Raw genomic sequence first — 26,450 nt, 5'->3', positions numbered from 1 at the left:
TTTGTTGCTTTTTAGAGATCCAGACTAACATGGCTACCCCTCTGGTACTTGTCTTTCACATAGCTACTTTGTGTTGTATATGTCCCTTTTTTAAGACCTGCGGATACACACCACTTAGTTAAGACCATAATTAGGTGTGTACCTGAAGAAATTTAAAGAAAAATGGTTATGCATCTTAAACAACTATGGAACTGAGATGAAAACAAATTCATCCACTGTTTTCACTAAGTGGTTACTCATTAACAAAGTTGGTGGACCCAGTAGGTCATTACATATATTTGAATTTTATGATAACGTTTAAAAAATAGATACCATTCAATGGATGGTAATGACTAAAGGGATTATGATAATACAAATAGATATATAACAAAAATATTGGAATTTGACCATTTGTATGTCAACATGTTTTCAAACCCTTAATTGCTATGTTATTGAAAGTCTCATCAAAGAGGCCAAGGATCAGATGGCATAGAGACTTAATTACCTACACATCCTTAGAAAATTGTCCTCCAAAATAAAGTAGAGACACATTGGTTGATCAAGTGACATGTCTTGTTCCTTGTCCTTGTTGTTAGATGGATGTGTGAGGAAGCTTGTTGCTACCCAAGCTAAACCTGTGGTATGTAAATAAAGATGTGAATCTAGCACCTCTCTCAAACACTAACTAAATACATTTTATTTAAAAAACACTCTCCTCTCTCTCCTTCCCCCGCAATGTCATGTCATTATTCTCCTCCTATTATATTCCAGAGCTTACACAATAGCTTACTTTAGAAATAAAACAGGATCTTTTATTATGAAAACTTGTTTTTAAATGAGTTCTCTTTGCTTCTTTTTTTAAAAGACAGGGAAAACCCCACATAATAGGATGTGCATGCAGTTTAAGAATGTGTGAGAGCTGAAACATTGTATATAGTGCTGCAGTTGGAGTTAGTTTTTACAGTTAATTTACAATGCATGCTTATAATGGATACCCCAACAGATGCCAGGACTTCTGTTCTAGTGGCTGCCTCTGTAATGGTTCGTCTACATTTTTTACCATTGAAATACATTTTTGAACAGGAGGGTAAAATAATGACATTTCATATGGTTTACGTGTGTGCATGATTTTTAAGTATGTGCTGAGGTTTGTTCCACAGAAGTTAAATGTAAGGCCTTTGTTACAATCTCTAGTACTGGCTAGTCCTTACTATGTTCTGTGCTGTTGGTAAATCTTTTAGAAGAGAGAGCTGAGTGTACTTTTTCAAGTGTCCCTATCAATTCTCTACCTTTGGTGCACTTTCAAATGGAGATTTTCATTAGCAGTGTCTGTTCAGCCCTAGCATGCACTGTTAATAACTTGGTGCCCCTCACTGAGGTTATTTCAGGCTGCATGGGCGATCCACCTTCAGTTCTTTCTCTTCCAACTTAGCCAGAGATGAAGCTTCATGTATGTGCATTTCATGTGCCTCTGATACTTGCTGACTTTGGTCTAGCTTAAGTTTATTTGAGTTTTTAGTTAGTGAGTGTGTTAGTTATTTGGAAGACTATTTTATTTCCTCCCAGGAGGTCCTTCCTAAGAGGCGCGTGCACAGTTCAAACACTGCCTTACCTGTAGAGAGGTCCTAAGAGGAGGAGCTCCATCTCAAAAGGACCTTGCTCTCTGAGCAAGTGAACAACTTCAGAGACTTCAACCTTGAGGAATGGTACTGCGAAAGCAAAGCACTCCTCTGGTACCAGAGTCAGGTGGGAAAATCCTATAGCTCTTCTAGGAGTAAGCATGGCTCTGAAAAGGCTGTGGTACTTTCTAGCAGAGATGGTCAGAGCAAACACAGAAGACCGCTATGGTCTGACTTAGCCCCTCTCCTGGAACCTCTGTAGGGTTCTTTGGTACCATGTCAGACTAAGCCTCCATCTAAGTCAGTGCCTTCTGCGAAGTACTCAAAACCCTCAGTTCTGTCCTGCATTGACAGGCATACCATTCTGTCTGTCATACCATATAACTCCACTAGGTGCCACATCTCCGCTCAGTACTTCAAGATTTTAGGTATCCAAAGGACTTATCGGAGACTGCTGAGTCAGTCTCCACTGCTTGCAAATACCCAGCATCTCTCTGTCCTGAGAACCACTAAGTCTCAACCCCCTTATACATCTCCAGTACCATCTGATTCACCTCACTTTTCGGTCATAGCTACCCCGTTAGAGGAAGAAGAGGTCAGTAATGGAGATCTCCCTTCAGTATCATCAATCTTTGTCCAGGATTCTCCTATGTACTCACTTACAAACTCCCTTTCTTGAAAAGACTGGGAGGATTTCTGAGGAGCTCATCGTTCTTGGTGAGAACAACCCTGGATGACACCCTTTTCTCCATATGGTTCTCAATAACCACATTGGGACCCCCGGGCAGCTTATCACCAACTGTTCTCCAGGACCCTAACCCTCTCCCATTGAGATGATAGAGAGACTCAGGGGTCTCCTTCCTGGTACACCACTCAAGTGGAGGATACATTTGAGGATCAAGAGACTAGGACAGACAAATAAGCTGCCCATTGGGCCACCATCTTGTCCTCATCACTAGATGAGGCAGTAATGCCTTCTCCTCTGTCTGTCACCAGTGATATTTGGCAATTTCAAGACCTCATTAAATGGGTGGCAGACTCCCTGTAGATACCTCTCGTGGAGGCAGAAGAATCACTACATGAATTGTTTGATATTCTTCACTCTGCTACACCTTCCTATCAGTGAGGCTCTGCTGGAACATGCAAAAATGATTTGGCAAACCCCAGACACACTAATACCTATGTGTAAGATGTGATAAAAAGTATTATGTTCCCATCAAGAACTCTGAGTTCCTATTTTCCCACACTGCACCCAACTGTCTGGTAGTTGATTCAAAGAGTGAATGGGGCAAAAATAATATTGATGTAATTCCATTCTGTGCAACAGAGATCAGAAGCATCTGGATCTTCTAGTGAAAAAAGTCTCTCATCTGCAACCTTATAATTCCACATCACAAATTACCAGGCACTGGTAGCCAAATATAACTTTACAAATTATGTAAAATTTGGTTCTTTTGTTGAACTCTTTCCTTCAGACCAAAGGGAACAATGTCAGGGTACCATTGCTGCAGGACAGTTACTGGCCAGGAGCCTTTGGAAGCTGCAGATACTGCAGCCCATTCCATCTCCACAGCAGTGATGATGCACAGGGCATCCTGGCTCTGGTTGTCAGGATTCCCCAGAGAAGTCCAGAATACAGTAGAGGATCTCCCATTTGATGAACTGAAGTTTTTTGCCAAATCATTACATTCTCTTAAAGATTTCAGGGTCATTTATTCATTGGTCATCTACACTCCTGGGAGCAAAAGAAAATTCAGTAGATTGCAAATGGCTCCAAAATCCCACCCGATGCAATTCTTTGGGTTTCAGAGACCAATGGAACCTCCAAGAAAGAGACATAGGCTCCAGATAGAGAGATTCTAACCCACCTGACACAATTTCGCAGCCAACTTCATCTTTGAAGCAGCATTTTTGATGAGATGGTTGTGGGTTCAGCTCAATCTCTCTCCTTAATCTGTCAGCTGCAATTGTTTGCCTGCTTCCCCCAATTTAGAGTCTGACTCTTCCATTTCTGATAAGCATGGGAGTGTATCACCTCGGACAAGTGGGTGCTGAAAGTAATATCAGTGGGCTACCCCTTTTATTTTACCTCCCTCCCTTCTCCTCATTCCTCTTCCTTGGCCCTCTCCAGGTACCCCTTTCTTGAGCTCTTACTGAAACAGGAAATGAACTCCCTGCTTTGTATCAGAGTGATAGCGCCAGTCTCCTCTCAGCACAAAGGACAGGACGTCTACGACTTCCTTGTGCCAAAGAAAAACCATTGGTGGAGACAAGTCTTACATTTAAGACTCCTAAACAAATCTGTGTGGTCTTAAAAGTTCAGGATGGATGGTGACTGACACCTATAATTCCTTCTCTAAATTCAGGCAATGCTTTTCAGCTCTCGACCTTCAAGACTCATTCTTCCATGTACACCTGTCCCACAGAAGGTTCCTTTTGTTTTGTCATAGGCAAGGATCATTTTCAGTACCAGGTACTCCCATTTGAACTACCATCAGCTCTGAGATCATTCTGAAAGGTTCTATCAGTAATGGCTGCCTGTCTGCATCGTCAGTTAATCAGAGTATCCCATACCTCGATGATTGGTTGTTCAGGTAAGTTGTACCAAGAGGTGTTGGCCACCATACAGAAGGCACTATTTTCTGCTCTTGGACTTAGATTGTCAGTTGAATGTGGGAAAATCCATACAAACTCCCCTATAGAATGTACAATTTGTATGGATTCCTTAACATGCAGGGCCTTCCTTCCCATGGACAGATTCATAACACAGTCAAACCTTGTCAGAACTATTCAAGGGAGCCTTCAGTCAGAAATAGTCTTCAACTTCTAAGTCACTTGACATCTTGCACTTCTGTCACAGAACATGTGAGATTACGCCTTCGCAATTTCCAGGAATGGCTCAGATCAGTTTACTTGCCAAAGAGCCTAGACAAACAGGTGTCAGTTCTTCAATAGGCAAAACCCTCACTAAACAGGTGGAAGCACATAGCTGCAGGAATTCCCTTCCTTCAACCAATGCCAATGTTAACCATAACCACAGATGCATCTCTGTTAATATGGGGAGAGCACCTTGATGCTCTCATGGTACAGGGCAGATGTTCACCCTAAGAAATCACTCTCCACAACAACCAATTGGAGCTCCTCCATTGGACGAAGAGGCCGTTTTACATTTTTCCCCAGCACCTCTGATCCTCAGAATGGTTAACAAAGTCAGAAAGGACAAGGCCAGAGTTATCATAATTGTCCCGATGTGGTTGAAGCTGGTGTGGTATTCTTATCCGCAGTTCACCTAGCAATTTTGTCCATCGATAAATCTTCCAACCACTTTTCTCCTAGGATGCTGGTCAGCTGCTGCATCCTATTCGGAGAATTCTCCACCTCATGGCTCCCCAATGGTCCGTTTTGGTAGAGGTACAACACATATTACTTCATAATAGGAAATATTCTATCTGAAATACTTAATTTCAAAAGTGGAGACTTAGCCACTTGAGGAGACTCCAGGAAGTAGTTCCTTAATCTGCCTTGCTTCTGCTTGTTGTCGATTACCTGCTACAGCTAAAAAAAAAAAAATAGATTGTTAGTTATCTCAAGGTTCATTTGGCTGCTGTAACAGCTTTTCATTTCACAATTGAAGTGTTCTCGCTGTTTGCTTACTCTACAACTGTAAGGTTCATGAAAGGATTGGGAAATATTTTGATCCCAGTTTGGGACCTTAATTCAGTTCTTACAAGTCTTATGAAACCTCTTTTTGAACCAGTGGTGACCTGCTCCTTACTGAATTTGTCTGTGAATAAAGCCTTCTTAGTGCCTATTATATCAGCCCACTGATTCTGAGAAATTGGGTCCTTAATGGCATACCTTCCTTTCACTATATTCTACCACGGCTAGATTTCCTTCCTGCCACGCCCCAGTTTCCTTTCTAAAGTGTAATTTGAGTTGCATCTGAATCAGATAATTTACCTACCAGTTTTCTTTCCAAAACTGCCTAATTCCAATTAGATAGGACTAAATTATTTCAAAAATCTCCTACAATAACTCCTCACTTAAAATTGTCCTGGTTAATGTTATTTCGTTATGTTCTATCAATTAGAGAACATGTTTGTTTAAAGTTGTGCAATGCTCTCTTATAACGTTGTTTGTCAGCTGCCTGCTTTGTCCACTGCTTGCAGAAAGAGCAACCCATTGGAGGTAGCTGGTGGGGGCATGGAACCCAGGTGGACCGGAAACCCACCTATCAGCACCCTGATCCCCTAAGTTCCCTGTGCAGTAGCCACCCAGCAGGCTATCAATTGTCGGGCAGTTCAGCTGTCCCTCCCCCCACTGCCATGTGTTGCTCCTGCCCTCTGCCTTGAAGCTGCTCCCCAGAGCCTCCTACTTTCTGTGCGGGGGAGGGGGTGGGAAGAGGTGCTAATGTCAGGATGTTCTCCCTCCCCTCCGCTTCTGTACCCCTTCTCCACAGAGCAGGGGTGGGAGAGGGAACCCTACAGGACTCAGGACTGAGGGAGATGGAGCTTGCTGGCAGCAGCTGCTGTCTCAATGTGCTGGTCTACTTAAAAAGGTAAAAAGAACAGTACTTGTGGCGCCTTAGAGACTAACAAATTTATTTGAGCATAAGCTTTCGTCGGCTACAGCCCACTTCTTTGGATGCGTAGTAAAAGAGAGTGTTCTTAGAGTGGAGTCAGCATACTTAAAGGGGCAATGCGCATCTCTCTCTCTCACACACCATGTGTGTATCTATATCTCTCTGCCATGCTGTCTCCCCTCCCTCCATTCCTGATGCCTTGTAGAGTGTGAGTCTACATTAACAACAATGTATCAACCCTTGAGGGTTGTGCTAGTCATCATGTGCCAGTGCTAGTCATCATTTAGCAGTAAGGCATTTCTTGGGAAATATCCCTTCCTCTTCCACCCTCCAACTTCACCACCTCAACGAAGCTTCACAATCATCTTTGCTGTGTACAGTATTAAATTGTTTGTTTAAAACTTTGTGTGTGTGTGTGTGCATATATATATATATATATATATAGTGTATTTTGTCTGGTGAAAAATATTTCCCTGGAACCTAACACACACACACACACACATTTACATTAATTCTTATGGGGAAATTGGATTCACTTAACATCGGTTCGCTTAAAGTAGCATTTTCCAGGACCTTAACTGCAACGTTAAGCGAGGAGTTACTCTACTCTCTTTGTTTAATTTGTAGACAGATCTAAAGGTTTGCTATTTCTACTCAAAGGCTACTGAAATGGATTTCTGGTTGTATTATTGCTTGTTACAGTGCCTCCAGCATTCTGCCTTCTTTTGGTGTGTCAGCTCGTTCTGAAAGGTCAACATCTATGGCGCTACTTAAAAATGTCCCAGTTTCTGAGATCTGCTGAACAGCTACATGGTTCTCTGTACATAGCTTTTCCAAGCACTATGATCTAGTCGATGCCGCTAGATCTGATGTGACAGTTGGCAAAGCAGTTTTCTCCATACTGGATTTGATTCCAAAGCTCCCTCATCCTTATGGGGATATGACTTGGGAATCACCTGAAGTGGAGCTTGGGGACACAACTTAAAGAAGAAAGAGAATTTACTCTCTGTGATGGGTGTTCACCACACACAGGAGTGGAAGGAGTTAATGGAGGCCTCATGGGCCTGCCACACCCCAGAAAGGAGCAGCGGCCTAGCGAGGCGGCACAGAGAACAGCCATTCAGGGTCCAGCAAACTACAACTCTACCCCGATATAATGTGATCCGATATAACGCGAATTCGGATATAATGCGATAAAGCAGTGCTCTGGGGGACTGGGCTGCTTTACCTCATTATATCTGAATTCGTGTTACTGCAAATAGTTCCTCTGCGCCCGCCTGTTACTTGCTCCAGCCCTCCCCAGGGGCCACCAACCCAAGCTCAGCTCCACTCTGCCTCCTCCCACAAGTGTGCCGCAACTCTGCTTCACCCCCTCCCAGGCTTGCTGTGCCAATCAGCTGTTTGGCACACATGGGAGGAGGAGAAGCAGAGCGGAGGTGAGCTGGGGCAGGGGGCCACAGAAAGTAAGGGAGAGGGCACAGAGGAACTGCTTCACACCCCAGCTCACCTCTGCTCCACTGCCTCCTCCCACAAGCACGACACTCAGCTCTGCTTCTCCTCCCTCCCAGGCTTGCCACGCCACTCCCCACCCCCCTTCCAGGCTTGCCGGGCAGTGAAACCTATCCCTGGAAGGAGGAAACACAGATGATGGCATGGCTGGAGAGCCAAGTCAGGAAAAATGTGTGGTTTTGGAGTGACACAGTCTGCAGGCAGAGACAACAACAGGAGAGGCACCACCAGAAGAGGGTGCACTAGCTGTCAGGGCTGATCCCCAAGACAGCCAGCAGGAGGCGACACCATGGTGAGTGAACTCTCTCAAACTCACCCTGTATAATACTTATGGGTGCTCCACTACCTACCCTCCTTTCCCTCTGCTTTGGAGTTTCCTCTGAGACTCGGCAGTGGAGAAGAAACTACAGAAAACAAGCATATTGACAGCGCATGTGTGGGCCAAATGGACACTGCTAATGAAAATCTCTGATTGAAGGCACGTAGAGTGCATGCACACCTGAAGTAGAATGAGCACCCATGGGGGACATATCCTGAAGAACTACAGTGAGTGTAACTCCTTTCTTTTAAAATGAATAGTTGAGAGTTTCCCCTGAGGAAAAGAGCTGATTTTCGCAGTTGGTCTTTGAGTGAAGAGTACTTTCCTCATACTTTCTGAGAGCAGGGCTCAAACTGGGCTTTTTTACATTTTGGAGTGGTGAGGTCTTTTTTGTGCATTAAGCTGTAGTGGTGCACCATGGGTGATTTTGCTCTATAGTGTGTATACAGTGTAAAAGTAGTGCCATTACTTGCATGGATAAATTGTCATCAACAACTCATTTTAAGCCAGGACACAAAACAGAGGTGGCATATTAACTTCAAGACATACAAAGTGGCAAAGCTATTTAAACCAAGAAAAAACTATTTATATTGGAACTGCAGTTATGTTATTGTTTAGAAATGATCCTTTGTTATGATGCAGAATAAAACTTTCTGTAAACAGATTTTTTTCTGCACCTAGAGACAACATAACTGGTTAATCCACTACAGTTTTGGAGGCATAAACTTTGTCATGTGATCAAATATGAAAATTCCATGCTGAGTTCAGATTTTTATGATCAACAGGTATTGTTGATGGGTTCTTGGTAATCCTTTAATGGACATATTAGACCCATACATTTTTGGGGGGGTTGGAGGGAAATGTCTTAACACTTGAATAGTAAAAGCGTTGCTAGCTGTGTTTAAAATGAATTACATGAAGCACAAAAGGGGCTTTGTATAGCAATCAGTTTTCAGTGATATTCATTCTTCTCTAAAATCTATATAGTTCATTATATGTTCTTTTTCTGGCTCTCTCTCTACTTGTTTTATTGTCGTTAATTATTCTGCTTGGATGTTGTAGCTCATATTAGTCATCCAAAAATAATTCAGCAAATTCATGCAAAATATTTAAAAGAAAACCTGTGAAACCACAGAAATATTTAAATAGCTGCAAAGGAGGAATATAAAAACTCCAGAGCAAAGCTAGTACAAGTTCAGGCTGAAATTCTAATCGAGCATTGTCCCAGATGTGCTACTTTGTGCACTGTCACACTTCTGAAACCTTTGTAATACAAAATATATCCAAAAGTAATTTTTTTTTAGCTTGCCTTTTTGGTTTCTGTGATTGTGATTTTCAGAAGAGCCAAACATTCACAGCTCCTATTGAAGTCAATGAGAGATGTGGGTGCTCAGAACTTCTGGAAATCAGGCATTACATTTATGTATAATACAAAAATTGCTCCCCAATAAACATTTTTATATTTTCTAGTTCAGCTCAGAGCAGACTTCTACAATCAAATTGGAAAGCTTGAAAAACAGACTTTATCATGAAAATTTTGATCATGTGCTATAATTAAACTTCATTATCTGAAATTTTGAATGTCCTGAGAGAGGGTGCCATTGTCGGTACAGTGAGGATATCATTCAGTTAAGAGAATGGAATACCTAATTGAATAATACATTTAGCTATTACAAACTATGAAATCATTGCATAAAAATGACAGAGGCAGGCAGATGAATACTGACCTGCATATTTTCTCTCTTGTTGCCTTTAGCATTAATGGAGAAAATGGTGAGGTGCTTCATCATTATATTGTTATATAATTCATAGACATATTTTGCTTGACCTTCACCTGATTATGATTTAGCAATCTACAGGTATAAAAAATATTTCCTCACTGTGTTCCTAAACTATCCGAGTTTAAAGTATATTTTAGAAATAGCAAATGGGTCATCAGTTATTCAAACCCAGCAACAACTCTCAAAGCTGTTTCGTTATTAAGTTTCCGTAGGGAAACTGAAGTGTAATGACACACTTATTTTCCAGCATAGGGTGGTAGCCACTATTCAGTTGTATAGCGTTGTTTGCCATCAAACAGTGATAATGAATCAAATTGACAAAACACCACCAAATGCAGAATCGGGTGCTTAATATTTTTCACCTGTTTTATATGCTTCCTTTCCTAACTTGGCAGGGGAGGGGCAGGAGGAATCATGCCCAACCAGTCCCTGTACTGAGTTCTTTTCTTTATTTCCCTTAACCACAAAGCAGATATTTGGAAATGTACAGGTCTTTAGTGGATCCATAAAAGCAGGTTTGCACAAATTCACAAGAAACCCTCTGAAGATTTATAACAAAAAGTACTATTTTCCATATTTAATAATGGTTCCATGTCTTCCTATGACAATTCCAAAGTGTGTTCTATACAGTGACAATCCTTCAAACAGCAAGTACATTCTGAACATAATGAATGGGAAAATAGTAGATAAAAAAATCAGAATTCTTTATTTTTGCCAGTGCTGCTTTGTAATCCCACACTGACTGTTCCTTACTTCATCTCAGTGTCAGTTTATTTACTCCAGTTCGCACTTTGATTCTTTGTTCTCCAGGCAGTAGAGCAAGAAGCTTGCCACAGCAGATATTTTAGGATTAGGCTGTCTTGCCCCTTACTTCCCCACAGACCTCAGTTTACCTCCTCAGTGGTGCCTTCTTTTCACTGGGAATTGCATAGTCATCTGTAGTATAATTCCTCCTGCCCACCTCTGTTAAAATGCACTTATTTTTTATCTTCTTGTAACCACAAACTTCAAAAAACCAAGTGTGAAAAGGAAAATCTCCCAATGGAATTTGTCTCTAGCTTCATTCTTTTATTTCAGAGTCTCCTATAACAAGTAGCTGTGAGGAACTATCAGAGTAACTTTTTTTTAATTGTTATCACAGGGGTGGGTTCTTCAGGGACCTCCGACAGGCTTCTTTTCTCCGTTGTCCAGTTGCATTGGCTGGTCAGAGGGAGAATGAAAGATGCTAGTACTCTGATCTCTGTTCATTGCACACTTCACACTCCCAGCCAATATGACCACAATTTTGATTGTTCTTTCTACCCCTCCTCCAATCTGTGGTGGAGAGGCAAATTACCAGATTTTTGTGTGTTTTATTGCTAGGGCATTACAAATAGGTCTTACGTTTAGGTTTGAAATTGGTGAGATTCCTGATATCTTCAGGAAGGAGTTCTGTGAACATGGACAGGCTACTGTGAAACCTCTGTCTCCAGCTCTTGCCAATCTTTTATTTGCTTTGATTGTCCCTGTCATTCCTTCAAATATGCAATGTCAGGGTTACTGAACATGTGGCAGCTCAGACCCAAATTGCAGAGAGATTAAGAAAACTAGGACCATGTTCTTGAACTTGAAGTATACCTCCCCTCAAAGCTGGACCTGCAATTTTTATTCTTTGAACTTGACTTCCCTATCCCCATTTCTGATTTATGTGTTATATGAAAGAAACCAATAGACCCCAAGGTAGCAGAGGTGATTTTCCCACCACAGGCATATAGCGATTCACAATCACACTTTGTACTCACTGGGTGATAATTATTATTGTATGCTTGACAGTATACAATAGTGTGGCATGTATATCCACCAGTTGCTTAATTTGGTGAGCTTCTTCAGGACTTTGGTAAAATACCAGCAAATGATAGTTATTTTGTAGGTTTCCGGGTATGAAGCTCGTTGACGAAATGACTGAACATTTCTTTTCACCTCTCTTCCCATGGCAGTTGGGAGCTGCAAGGTAACCATATTTCCCAAAGAGAAAACGGGACACCCTCAGCCACTTACTCGAGTTGTCCCCCTCCCTCCACACAAGGCTGTTGCTCCTCACTGGAACCCTGAGAAGTACCCCCTCAGGAGTCTGTCACATGTCGCTGGAACCTTGCAGGGGCCCCCTGTCACTAATGTCGCCTGTCACTGGAATCCTGCCAGGGTCCTGCTGGCTGCCAGCTCCAGAGTCCTGCAGCCCCTGGAGCTGAAGCAGAGAATGTTGGAGGTCTCTGGAAGTCATGGATTCCCTGACTTCCATGACCTCTGTGACATAAATGTAGCCTTACTTATATATCTTTCTTTGTCTAAACACTTACTTATTTGCCTGCATGTTGGTCTTCCATGTCATAGTAACAAGAGAATCAGACAGCAGTTTTAATATGGCAGCTCAACTGATTTAAAAATGAGCAGTTTCTCCAAAGGGAAAACACTAATGTAGCAGACACATGACATTTTTAAAGTGAAAGGTCCTAATTAGCTGAATAATCTGTTAATGGAAGCTACACTTCCCTATCTCTTAGTGCTTTGAGAGAGGGAACATTCTTCTTGACTGGCTTGTTTAACTGAATGCTTATATTTGAGGTTACTTTAGAGTTATTTGGTGAGAAGTCATGCAATGTGTAATACTATATTATCTAATAAAATTCATTTTTTTTCATTTCAGTTACTGAACCTTTTTTTTTTAATGTTCTGTATGAAGGTTAAGTGTAGTTGAAAATTAGAAGGAAACAGATGGCTTTTTAAATCCTCTCTTTATTGTTGTTGTTGTTATTATTCTAGACTAAAATAATACCACTTCAAACATTCTAATTTGGTACTCAAAAATTCTCAAACTCTGATTTAAAAGCAGTTGCCATCTGCAGTAATATTAAAATTAAAATAAGAGAAGGAAGTAGACTGAAGGGTATATAAAATGCATGTACTAAACACTTTATCTGTGACCTAATAAAATAAAAATCTCAAAGCTTTACTGTGGATAATGTATGGAATGTTACATAGCTGGTGATCAGATACAGTTGTGTTATTAGCTTGGTGGAGTATTTTCTAGCCTAAGGAATGAAACAGCTAATGAAACAAATACCCTCTTTTCCCCACATGCCCCAAAATAGAAATCATGTTTCTGTGGAACATGTGGAATTTGTCTAGAAACCTAGCAAAATCAAGGCTGAAAATTAAGCAAAGACCACAGCAAAGACAGCAAAACATTCATCAGAGATATAGCTGTGTTAGTCTGTATCCATAAAAACAACCAAGAGTCCTGTGGCATCTTAAAGACTAACAGACTTATTTGAGCATAAGCTTTTGTGGGGGGAAAAAACCACTTCATGGACCCAAAACATTCATGGACGTAGTCATTTTACAGTTTGCTTAGGACAGTAGAAGTCCTTAGCCCAGATGTTTAAAGAGGTAGCCAGATATGCCTCTTATCTGACATGATACTAAACATGACATTGCAGCTGTAGGTAGGTGTGTTTAACATCCTAAACCTTACTGGAGCCAGACAAAATAGATGACTGGTTGTTGTTACTTGTCATCCTTGCGCTTAAGGAGACCGTATATAAAACCTACAACAGTCCTCTTCAGCTGAGCAATAACTCAGGTTTCCATCACTGTCTTGCTACACGAAAACTATTCTTAGTGCTCATGCACACATCTAGAAAGGAGGTGCTTAACCTCAGTCAATGTTCTACCATGGGAAAGTGACATAGAGTGGAACAGGGCACCACCCAAAAGAATTTGTGGTAGAGACAAACAGAGACACTGGCAAATAAAATTCCCTTCACTTGTTGCTTGAGCAATCATCTTCAAAACATATAATCTTAACAGTCAAGAAAAGGCAGTACACTGACATCAATGGCAAAACTTCCATTGACTTCAGTGGAATCAGGTTTTAAATTCAAGGCTGTATTAGGAAAAGGAGTTTGTTGAGTTATAATAACAATACTGTTATCTATCATTTTAATAGCTTTGTAGTTTCAGATTTTGCATCTCAGTTTCCTGTTCTTCAACTGATGCATGCAAGTTCACTTTTTTGGTGATAATTGTTGTTGGCTTTAAGTATTTTGGGGTGATTTATGCTTGTTGATAATATAGCACTAATTTTTGAGGGAATATAACAGTGTATGTAACTTCGTAGTTCCTCACATCTTTAATATGTTGCTTTATTTTCTGTAAGATGATGAGTTAATTCATGGTAAAAATATGCCCTTGAAATTCCATTACAGCAACACAATGGCCAAAACATAGAGTGTTGTAGTTCAACTGCACAGTTCTGGGTAGGCAGATAGAGAAAGGCCATGAATAGGAACTCAGCAGAGCCTTGTGCAAAGAGTCAAACTTCATGGTGGGCAGTTCCATGGGCCATGGCTGTTACTAAAGCCCAAAGGCTATAGTAGTGGCTGCAGAAGTGTCCCTTTTCCTACCCACTGGATTGGAGGAAGAAGAATTCCATTCCCACAGTCCTCACACAGCTTATTTTGTTAAGGGGAGGATAGAAGGAACTTGTAGAATTGTGTAGGCTAATATATATTTTTTTTTCCCCAAGAGAAATTTGCTGAGTAGGTTGTTCAAGACAGTAGGTTGTTCAGGACAGCCACTGATGTGTGTACTAGCAAAGGTAATTCAGACTTTAATAAGAAATTCTCTAGTCTATGTGAAACCCTCAATCCAGGAATGTGCCATTGCTGGCCACAAATGTGCTAGGCCCAATGCATTGTCAATGCCAACCTCTCATTCGTTTGTGTATATCCTAATTTTTAGTGGAGACAGAGCTACTCCAAATCAGTCTTATGTAAAATGTGAGTTTGTAGCAGTCCAAGCTCCACTGTAGGTAAATTGTGAACAACTGAATTGGAAAGCAGTAGACATTGCTGATATATATATACCTAAAAAAGCTCACAACCTCTAGTTTAGGGTTAGCATGGAATTCTTTACTATTTTAAAAATGTGATTAGTTTATACTACATTAAGATGCACCTTTTCCCCTCATCTTACTGATTTATATTTTTTTATGTCAATGGATGTTAGAAACTAGCAGGAAAAAACATTATGTAGCACTCCATAAAACACAAAGAGCAACCTGAACATTTCAAGACCTTATAAAGAAAATCTTGTGTAGTTTAAGTTGTCTTATAATTTTTTCCTGATAAGATTTATACGTAGAGTGTATACGCAGGGCACAGTGGAACATAAGTCCTAGTAGCGAAAAACTCACCATAAGTAGCCCATTTGCTTTTTCAGGGTAGTGTTTTTTATGCCCAGATTTCTGTTGTAAAAAAACTTTGTGGGTATGTCTCATCCACCTTGTAATCTAACCAGTTTTCCCCTTCTTTTTTTTTTTTTGCTTTGCTTTGTTTGCAGATAATAGTGATTTTATTTTTTGTTTGTTTGGCATTCTAGCATTTTGACATACTACTTATACCTCTAAAGTATCTTGTCAATGATAGGAAAAGAGGTTATGTTTTTGTTTGTACATCTGTGGAATTCTTTTCTTCTGTAACAATTAATATACTGCATAACACTCAGTATTAAGTTTAAAAATGTAGAAAATGCCAGGATTAGACCAAAAGGGTGCTCCAAGTTGGACACACAGTTTATCAATCAGCACAGTTCTTATTGCAGACCTTAGAGTGTGTCACTCATTAAGTTGTAGCAGTAATGTACATCCAGCAGGAAAACGTATCTTCGATGTACCAGCAAGTTTTATATGGAATAAATCTTACTTGCTCATTTCCCCTCATTCCAAAAAAATATTTGCATATGATTTACAGCAGAGCTGGCTCCATGCTTTTTGTCACCCCAAGCAGCAAAAAGAAAAAAAAAAAGGAGGAAAAAAAAGAAAAAAAGTTGTGATCCCAATCTGCAGCTCTACCACTGCCGCTTGAGTCTTCGGCAGCAATTCAACGGTTGGTCCTTCGCTCCGAGAGGGAGTGAGGGACCCGCCGCCGAAGACCCAGACGTGCCGCCCCTCACCGTTGGCCACCCCAAGCAGCTGCTTGCTGGGCTGGTGCCTGGAGCCAGCCCTGATTTACAGTAAAATTAGTCTTAAAAGCCATTGGAAGTCTTTGAAGAAAGATGAAACGGAATTGATATGTTTGAGATTATTTGGAAATATACATTGCCTAGAAAGAGGTGGTCTCTCTTGGATGGACTTCTCTATGTTCTTAGAAAGCTGTATTTAGTGAGGGGTTTGATTCCCTCACTTAGTCACAAACAAGGAAAATTCAAGCAAAATATTAGAACTTTTTTTGATAGAGCACTTTTCACTTTGGTATTGCATTGCATGAGGTTTCAAAGACTGCGTAGGCTTTTGAGGTATCCCCAATACCTAAGTATAATGGAAATGTTAAGAATTGAGTTTCAGCCTGGATTTCCTTACCTTTATTCCTGGGTGTCACAACTTGATTATTTCTCTGTCAGATTGTTTTGGTTTGTGGGTTGAGTGTTTTTTTTATGTACAGCACAGCAATTTATTCAACTGAAGTTCTGGGTCAGAGCAACTTGTTTAACGATCGGCTAACAGTTTTAAAGGTAGAGTGTTCCTGATCCTAAACAACAAAAGAGAGAAGTGTATTGAAGCTGTTAATAACCATTGAGGAAAACAATGGGGAAGCTCTCTCTCAATTCTTCCCTTAATAACATGTGTTAACCAATATATATTCTCAGATATGGTTTTCTGAAAATAGATTATATTGTGTTTACATATAAAATGACTTCCTTTCATTTGAAGTGATACTTATACCAAATTTCTAATGAAAGCTATTGCGAAGGTCAAGTGGATCTCTACTTGATTTCTAGCTGCTCTTCAGTTACTAATAAATATGGGCAGTATACTTCAGTATACAACAGACTTGTGACATTTTAAACAATGGAAGGATAGTGTGCATTCTTGAGTCCTGTAAACGTCCCTATCATTTCATTCAGAATCTGCTTTTAATGAGAGATTGACAATTTTTATATCATGTCTAATTCTTTGTTGTTTATATCACTCATGTTTTCCACCACATCCGAGGACAGTGTGTGTTTGTTTTTTGAACCTCTGACTTCAAATTAATGAGAACGTCTTATTGACAGCTTCAGGGTTAACTTAACGTATCCATTTGCACTAGATATTTTATGTTGCACATTTCAAGTAGTGATTCTCAAATATAGTCCAGCAAGCCACTTCTGCCACAGTCATAAAGCATCTAGTCTTTCTTTAGGCAGTAACCCTTGTCTTGTTATGCTTGATGCTTCCTGCTAGTCCAGAACTCTTTGGATGTCAAGAATATTTTTTTTAAAACCAACTAATCTTTAAAAGGAAAAAAAAAAGTGAAAAATCTCCACCTTTCAGCACCCTAAATTGCTACTTTGTCTTTATTTTGGGGATATTTGTTGTAAATTCAATAATGGTCAAAATTGGAGCTATAATAAACACACAGAAGGATGTAATCAAACCACAAAGTGAGAGATTAGTTCAATAGTTGGCTATGGGTAATGAGATGCAATTCAGTACAAATGGATATAAAATCATACGCCCATTGAGAGCACACTGACATTGCAGAAGCAAAATGGGGCTCAGCAGTCATTGCATTATGGCAGGATTGTTTCATCTTGTCTCTATTACTGTCTAGTATTACTTTTTTCAGGTAACTAAGCAGGAAGATCTTCACCATTAGACAAGAGGCCATAACAAGGGGAAGTTTGCAAACCAGTGATGAAATGTTCCTGAGTACGTATAATTCTCTCCCATCCCAATAAAATCAGTAAATATCAGGTTGGATTATAGAGCAATATCGATTAAATGAGAATATCATCTTAATTTTTGTGCTATTTTGTTGTTTGTTTTAACACTGAGATGGTTATATTTGCATGATCTTCCTTAACACAAACTTACAGCTTTACTAAGAGCGCCCAAGACCAGTATGAAAAGTTGTCCAACATGCATAACAACATGACCAAGTTATATGAGAATTTGGGAGAGTACTTTACCTTTGATCCCAAAGCAACAACTATAGAGGAATTTTTTGGTGATCTAAGCAACTTCCGAACTATGTTCTTGGTAAGTAAAGACTGACAAAACAATGATACAACATTATTGTTTTTTGCTGCAAACTTTTCTGTTTTGTTTTTTCCCCCAAGTGCTCATTGATATAATAGACTGTGTGTTTTGATCATATAACAGAGAATGACAGGTTAATTGACAGTTTAGAAACAGATTACATTATTTTCTCATTGAGAGCTATTGATTTGCAGGCCTCTGTTCCAACCTGATCCATTTGAATTTTATTCTTATTTTGGTATGCATATAAAATGTTATTTTCCCTGTTTGAAAAACAAACTGAGAAAAAATACCACACACTTAACAAATGCGCAAAAAATTACATGAAATCAGGTAGGTCCATGTTTGAAAATTATTAAATAAAAAACCTGCATGGTTGTCACTGGTGATGCCAACATTTGCATCATTCTGAAATCTAGAGACAAAGTTTTTTGGTAGAATATTGCAGTTTAGGAGGCAAAAAGCTAGAAACCTTCAAAATAAGCTTTATCTCTCTGATTAATGGAATTCCCCAAAGATCCTTTGGGTCCTAAATTCTATAATTCCAACCAACCGATGTGTCTGACTTGTTTTTTTTTTTTGTTTGTTTTGTTTATTTTATTTTATTTTTTTTCAAAATAACATGTAAGTTGGGAATCCAGTAGGGAAAAGAGATGGCCAGAACATCACACTGTGTCTCCAGGGAACAGTCAAATTGCCTTGACTTATAAAAATTACTTAGCCATTTACCACACAGCTGTAGAATGCAGGTCCATATAGACCCATATTGCCAAAAACAAGCTTTAATTCATTAACTATCAGGATTTTCAGTATAGTGGATGCAAACTGCTCTTAAAGCATAACTTTAGTACATAAACTTAATTTTTTAAAAACTTTAACTACAGCACATTTTAATTATTTGTAATACACTTAAAATTGTTCATTTTCCTAAGTCATTTATGCAATGCTGTTATAACAGGAAGTTACCACTAATAAAGATTGGTCACGAACAACAGCAAGTATAATGAGATATATCCATTCATCTATTTTTCCTGAAATAGCATGATAAAATTTTGAAATGTGGCAGCTTAAAGTTGGGCACCTGAAGTAAGTAATTCTCCTCAAATAATACAGTAGCTAGAGGAAAAGTATCTGATCTGGAGATTGTATTCAGATTAACAAGGTTAAGCATTATGGCCAAAATCTGTCCCCAGATGTGTGTATGTAACTCCCATGAAACTATCTAGGACTTCATTGGATATTTGCTCTTGCATTTCCTAGAAGTCACATTACAGTGGGAAATCCCATTTTTATTTTGTTTAAACCCTACTATTTAATCTTCCTTCAGACTTACTGGATATTTAGACATAGAATGTCTTTTTACTCTTCAGTGCTTAGCAGTGAATTTCTGGAAAATACATTGTAATTGATTTGTCTTTTTATCCTTCAGAAGTTTTAAACCAAGTGGTTACTTCTACAAAAGCATGTGGCTTTCGAGGGGACTCTGGTGGGAAAAAGAAAATTGTGATATTTTTGTTTTCAGTTGGGAGAAGAGAGAACTAAAATAAGCTGTTCTAAACTCTACCAAGAATAAAAATGTAAAAAAATGTGACCTTTCCCACTGAACTGAAAATAGAAAAAAAAACTATTATATAGCTTCATTAATCCAGGAGGAGCTGAAAATGTCCTTCATTCGTGTATAAAGTGTGGTTCTTCTCTGAAAAGTAATTCTATAAGAATCGTATTTTAGAGTTCAGGTTTTTCTCACTGATATACATATCAAAGATGTTCATTTTGCAAGAAAAAAGATCTCTCAAATACAGCCCCTATAAACTCCATCCGTGATCACAGAGTGAGCTGGGGTCTTTCCTTCTCAGTCATCATTTCTAGTAATAAAGACTCAGCAGGCCTCAGACTTGTCCTTCAGTTATATTCGTGCTATCTCACTTTTCAAATTATGAATCTTCCTGCCTCCTCCCGTGACACCTGTGGGAAACACATTTTCTTCAGTTGTTTTGCATGGATGTAACTGATTTGATTATGTTGGTAATAAATGGAATAGAGTCCTCCAGCTCACTCCATCTTGACAACACTGGCTGTAAAATGCTAATATGGTAAGAAGCAGTAATAAAAGGCACTTTTGTTCCTGAAATCAGCAGATCTGTCTGTAAATGTACCCATGTGCAGGAAGCAGATCTATTTAGTGTAAAGGTGCATTTTTACACATCCCTTTTTCAGAGTAGTATGGCACTTTATAAAAAGAAATGACTGCAAAACTTATGTTCAGTTATTAATTTTATCCAGTACACTTTCTCTTTTCCTGTTTTGCCAGTGTACAGTAATATAACAGCATTATTAATAATGTTGTATTTATTAATGAATAATTAAAATATAATATGTGTATTATATTATAACTACTGTAAACAAATTTGAGAACAAGCAAAAAGAGTTAAATTTATCTCTAAGGGAAAGAGAGAGACTACATAACTCATAACAAAGGTGTAAAATGAGATAAAGACCTATTTATTTATTTTTTAGAAAGCCATAATGGGTGATCATTTCTGTGTGGAAGTCATTTTAAAGGGGAATAATGAAGATCAAAGATAAAAATATCAACTGAAAATAAGTCTTTGTTTCTTTCCAGTTAATGACAAAACTACCATTGACTTGATTCCGGGCTGAATTTCACCCTTAGTGCCACATCCTCCCTCCTCTGCTCACCCAAAACTCCCATTGATTCTAAATGCAGGATTTAGTTTACTTTACAACCGCATCTTGGGTATTTTGTAGTCTTACCCATATAGGAAATATGTATTCTGTGTTGTAATTCAAATCAAAGTGTATGTTATTTTTATTACAAATATTTGTACTATAAAAATAAGAAATAGTATTTTTCAGTTCACCTCATACAAGTAATATAGTGTAATCTTTGTCTTGAAAGTGCAACTTTAAAATGTAGATTTTTTTGTTACATAACTCAAACACTCAAAAACAAAACTGTCAGACTTCAGAGCCTACAAATCCAGTCAGTCCTACTTCTTGTTCAGCTAGTTGCTAAGACAAACAAGTTTGTGTACATTTACAGGAGATAATGCTGCCCTCATAATTATAGTGTCACCAGAAAGTGAGAACAGGTATTCGCATGGCACTTTTGTAGCCACCCTTGCAAGATATGTATGTGCCAGATATGCTAAATATTTGTATGCCTCTTCATATTTCAGCCACCATTCCAGAGGACGTGCTTCCATGCTGATGATGCCATTTTTAAAAAAAAAGTGTTAATTAAATTTGTGACTGAACTCCTTGGGGGAGAACTGTATGTCTCCTACTCTGTTTTACCCCCATTTTGCCATCTATTTCATGTTATAGAAGTCTGATGATGACCCAGCACATTTTGTTCATTTTAAGAACACTTTCATTGCAGATTTCACAAAACACCAAGAAGGTACTTTAAATGTGCGGACTCACCCTGCGGCCCCTCCTGCTGGTAACTTGTGGGAATGAGCTCGTTCCAGCTCTGGAGTGCCCTCTGCAGGCCGATGATCCACCTTTCCTCTGGCCCCATGTCCCTCCCAGGACCCCAGTGCCCCTTTCCCTGGGTGCTGCCCACTGGCAGGAACCCCTCTGTCTTACGGTCTCCCTTCCCCCACCCACTGTTCTCATATCACCTCAGTATAAGGCTACTGCCAGTCATCATCTAGCCCCATGCACTGGGGCAGACTGCAGTATCAGTCTACTCATCATTGGCAAGGTTGGATTTGGACCTGCTGCCTTGACCTATCCCTGGGCTTCCCTCTGCAACCCCCTGTACCTGTTGGCCTTGTGCTAGGTCACAGCCTGGGGCTTTCTAGGCTGGAGCTCCTCAACTCCTCTGTCTTTCCCCAGCCCTGCTTCACTCAGGTACCCTGTGTCTAGCTCCCTGCAATCAGGCCCATCTCCCTCTACAAACAGAGAGAGACTCCTGTCTGCCCCGGCTCCCAGCCTCTCTACAGGCCAGCTGTGGCCTGATTGGGGCATGGCCCAGCTGCAGCCACTTCCCAATCATACAGCTTAGCAGCTCCCAGCCACACCTTTCCCAGGGCTGTTTTAAGCCCTTCCAGGTAGGAGCAGGGTGTAACCATCCTGCTACAGGTACCAATACCTGCTACCTCTCAAGGGTGAGAAGCCCCGGTGGGCCAGCCTATACTCTACCCTGGTCCCGAGGCCCGCCGAGGATATCAGTTGACGGCTCCTCCATGGGGCCGTGAGCACGGGCGTGTACTTGGCGCGGTTTACCCCTGTCCCGGACACCTGCCCCTTCTGCGGCATGAGAGAGACCCTGGCGCACGTTTACTCAGAGTGTGCCAGGTTGCAGCCCCTGCACCGGCTCCTCATTAACATCCTATTACGTTTCTGGCTGCACTTTTCCCCTCACCTCCTTCTCTATGCACTCCCTATCCGTGGCCCCACGAAGTCCCGGGACCTCCTGGTCAACCTCCTCCTCGCCCTGGCTAAAAAGGCCATCTGCACGACCAGGGAGAGGAGGTTGGCAAATGGAGACTCCTGTGACTGTGGGGCTTGTTTCCGGTCCTTAGTCCATTCACGTATCTGTGCAGAGTTCCTCTGGGTGGTGTCCACTGGCTCCCTTGACGCCTTTGATTAGCAGTGGACGCTGTCTGGGGTTCTCTACTTATGACCCTTTGACCGCACTCCTGTCCCTGTTCTTTTATTAGTTGTCCCCCTGAATCAGTTGGGTTCAGAGGTCCTGTATATCCTCTCCTTAGGCTGGGGGGGTGGGATCCTTTAGCAGTAGGCGGGCTTCCACCCTCCCACTTCCCGGAAACCCAATAGGTACAGGTACCAATATGAGATTTCTGAAGATAGCTACAGCACTCAACCCAAGGTTTAAGAATCTGAAGTGCCTTCCAAAATCTGAGAGGGATGAGGTGTTAAACATGCTTTCAGAAATCTTAAAAAATCAGCACTCCATTGCAGAATCTACAGAACCCCCAAAAAATAAATCAACCTTCTGCTTGGCATCTTATTCAGACAATGAAAATGAGCATGCATCGCTCTGCAGTGCTTTGGATTGTTATCAAGCAGAACTCATCATCAGCATGGACGCATGTCCCCTGGAATGCTAGTTGAAGCTTGAAGCGACATAAGAATCTTTAGTGCATCTGGCATGTAAATATCTTGTGATGCTGGCTACAACGGTGCCATGGGAATGCCTGTTCTCACTTTCAGGTGACATTGCAAACAAGAAGCAGGCAGTATTATCTCCTGCAAATGTAAACAAACTTGTTTCTCTGTGCGATTGGCTGAACAAGAAATAGGACTGAATGGATTTTCAGGCTCTAAAATTTTACCCTGCTTTATTTTTCAATGCAGTTTTTTGTACATAATTCTTCATTCGTAAGTTCAACTTTCATGATAGAGATTGCACTACAGTACTTGTATTAAGTGAATTGAAAAATATGATTTCTTTTATTTTTTTTACAGTGCAAATACTTGTAATCAAAAATAAATATAAAGTGAGCACTGTACACTTTTTATTCTGTGATGTAATTGAAATCAATGTATTTGAAAATGTAGAAAACATCCAGAAATATTTAAATGGTATTCTATTATTTTTTAACAGTGCGGTTAATTTTTTTAATCACTTAACCACCATATTTATTTATTTATCCCAATTTCACTATAATTCTTTGATTGACATTATATACATGTGTATAATTCACACATTTGCAAATGTTTCTCCTTGAATACAAAAAGTGGTAAAATAAAAACTGTGCAGACTATTTCAATCACTTACATTGGCAGTCATTTTATACTTGCTCTATATGCACTATGTTCCCTTTAAACATGATTCTGCCGTCAAATGTGTGCATACAAATCTTTGTGAGTATTTCTAAGGCAATATTTGGCCTTAACAATTAACCATAAATGTAAACCTCACCTGTTACATAATTTAATTAAATGTCCAGTGTAAACCAACAGTATTGTATTGGAATGCTAAAGTCAGGTTTTATGGATTTTCCTTTAATACAAATAATAAATACAAACTAGCACTACCTACAGGCCAACCAAGAACAGGACATTTTGTGCTTCACACCACACAAACATGGAGTAATAAACAATCCCTGCCCCAGTGAGGACTATTTTTTAAGGGAATTAAGCACCTAATGGGAGTTAGGTGCATAATTCTATGTAAAAATCTGGTTCTTTAAGGCTTGTCTACAAAGACATTTAGTCCGCAGCAAGTTGGGGTAAAGTTTCCATCTGGATGCTGTTGCTTTGCTTTCCTTAGTGTACCCTGCTTTGAAATGGGAGTAGATTGAAGTGTACTAAGGAACTTCAGCATGGGTCACAGGTCACTTGAAAGTTTAAACTAGTGTAAATGATGGATTCTGTGTAACTTGAAATCTTTAAATGAGGATTTGAGGACTTCAGTAACTCAATCAGAAGTGATGGATCCAGAACAGGCGTGAGTGGGTGAGGTTCTGTGGCCTGCAATGTGAAGGAGGTCAGACTAGATGATCATGATAATCCCTTCTGACCTTAAAGTCTGTGAGTCTGTGAATTGTTAGTGTGTGGCAGCAGAGTCCAGATCGATACTTAGTGTGTAGCATGCTAAGGCAGGGTAGATTTACACCCCAATTTGTTTCAAACTGAGTATGTCTATGTAGACAAGCTCTAAGTCTAAAGAGAGAAGAGAGATGAAGATTAGGGAGGAAAGGATGTAACACAAACAGAATGACCAGTGATTGTTAACTAACATCATGTTAGTTTCATGATTTTTTGGGGATATGGGGCTTGGAGAGCTTGTTGTTTAAATCCTTTGGTAGGATTGTATTGGAAGAGAATTAGCTGAATGGAAAGAGAAAGAAAAAGAGAGGGGTCGTAAAAGGGAGGGAGGACAGGGCAAGTGAGAGAAGGCAAGGACATGAGCATGGAGGAGAGGTGGAGCAAGGCTGAGGGTAAGAGCCTGGATGGAAGAGGGTTAGAGTAAACAGCCAATCTGCACAGGAGAGAGAATCACAGAAATGCATGGCTGGAAGAGGCCTGGAGGTCATCTAGTCCATCCCCTATGCTGAAGCAGGATTAAGAATACCTAAACCATCTCTGACTGGCGTTTGTCTAACCTTTTTTTAAAAACCTGTAATGACGGGGATTTCACTACTCCTTTGATATCCTGTTTTAATTCTTAACTGTTTTTATAGTTAGATTTTTTCCTAATATCTACCCTAAATCTCCCTGGCTTCAAACCTAGCTGATTTCTCCTTGTCCTACCCTCAGTGGGCATGGAGAACAATTGATCACCATCTTCTTTATAACAACATTTTACAAATTTGAAGTCTGTTACCATTCGCCTTCAGCTTCCTCCTGTGGATTAAACAGACCAAGTTCTTTCAACGTTTCCTTACGTGTAGTGCTTTCTAAACTTCTTTTGTTGTTGTTGTTGTTGTTGGCTTCCTTTGGGTTCTTTCCAGGTTATTCACATCCTTCTTAAAGTGAAGAGTCTGAAACTGGGCACAGTACAACCTCTGAGGTTTCACTAGTGCCACATCAAGCAAAAAATAAGTCCTCGTCCCTTACATGCGACACTGCTGTTAATACATCTCAGAATGACATTTGCTCTTTTTTGCAACAGCATAATGTTGTTGACTTGCATTCAATCTGTGATTCATTATAATACCTGGATCCTTCTCTGCCGGACTGCTGCCTAGGCAGTTATTCCCCATTTTGATTTGTCCTTCCTAAATTCAGTGGTTTGGCAACGGCCTTTATTGAATTTCATCTGCTTCATTTCTGACCAATTCTCCAATTTATCAAGATAATTTTGAATTGTAATCTTGTCCTCCAAAGTGCTTGTACCCTCCCCAAGCTTGGTGTCATCTCCTCTCCATTATTCATGTTGTTATAACAGCAGTCAGGGTCAAAACTGTACAAAGCAGTCTGATGATATCCATGTCAGACAACCCCAGCTTAAACTGTACACAGCACTCTGATGTCATCATCAGTGTCAAACTGCTTCTTCATGTGCTCATCCCAGCTCAGGTTTCTGGCTGCCTCCTCTCTTCAGTTTCTTCCTTTCTTTCCTCAAAACCACATATGGGGAGTTAAAAGAAGTTGCTTCATGGATACTAGTGCCCCCAGAAAAGGGAGAAGGGTTCTCCAGGCTTCTGGATCTGCAAGGCACTTCAGTTTGTAGATATATTGCATAACATGTCCCTCTAATGTTCTCTGTTTATTTAGAGATATGGATAGCTATATCTGTTCATAAACACTCAAAAATATATATATTTATTTGTAGATTTTGCTGCAGTGCAGCGGGAGGGCTGTGAATTGAGAATTTACTGCTTATAATAGCCCATCTTAACTGATTACTCTCATTTTAGTTGGTATGGCAACACTCATTTTTTTCATGTTCTTTGTGTATATATATATATATCTTCCTACTGTATTTTCCACTGCATGAATCCGATGAAGTGGATTTTAGCCCACAAAAGCTTATGCTCAAATAAATTTGTTAGTCTCTAAGGTGCCACAAGTACTCCTCTTTCTTTTTGCTTTAAATCAAAGTTTTTCCCAGACTCTTCTCAGATTAGAAAAAGGTAATAAACTATTTATTTGCCTTCTG

At 40.0% G+C, this 26,450-nt stretch overlaps 1 protein-coding gene across 9 annotated transcripts in view; it reads left to right on the top strand.

The window, feature by feature from the left end:
* DIAPH2 (diaphanous related formin 2) overlaps nt 1–26,450 on the top strand; it is an 867,723-nt gene that overhangs the window by 622,965 nt on the left and 218,308 nt on the right. For all 9 annotated transcript variants that reach the window (XM_030576660.1, XM_030576662.1, XM_030576661.1 and 6 more), the window contains one exon: nt 17,684–17,848. In XM_030576660.1, coding sequence (XP_030432520.1) covers nt 17,684–17,848 — 165 coding nt within the window. The remainder of the gene's footprint in view (nt 1–17,683; nt 17,849–26,450) is intronic.

This window comes from Gopherus evgoodei, chromosome 9 (assembly GCF_007399415.2).
Source record: "Gopherus evgoodei ecotype Sinaloan lineage chromosome 9, rGopEvg1_v1.p, whole genome shotgun sequence".
NCBI classification, from domain to species: domain Eukaryota; kingdom Metazoa; phylum Chordata; order Testudines; family Testudinidae; genus Gopherus; species Gopherus evgoodei.
This window is presented reverse-complemented; position numbering and strand designations above follow the sequence as displayed.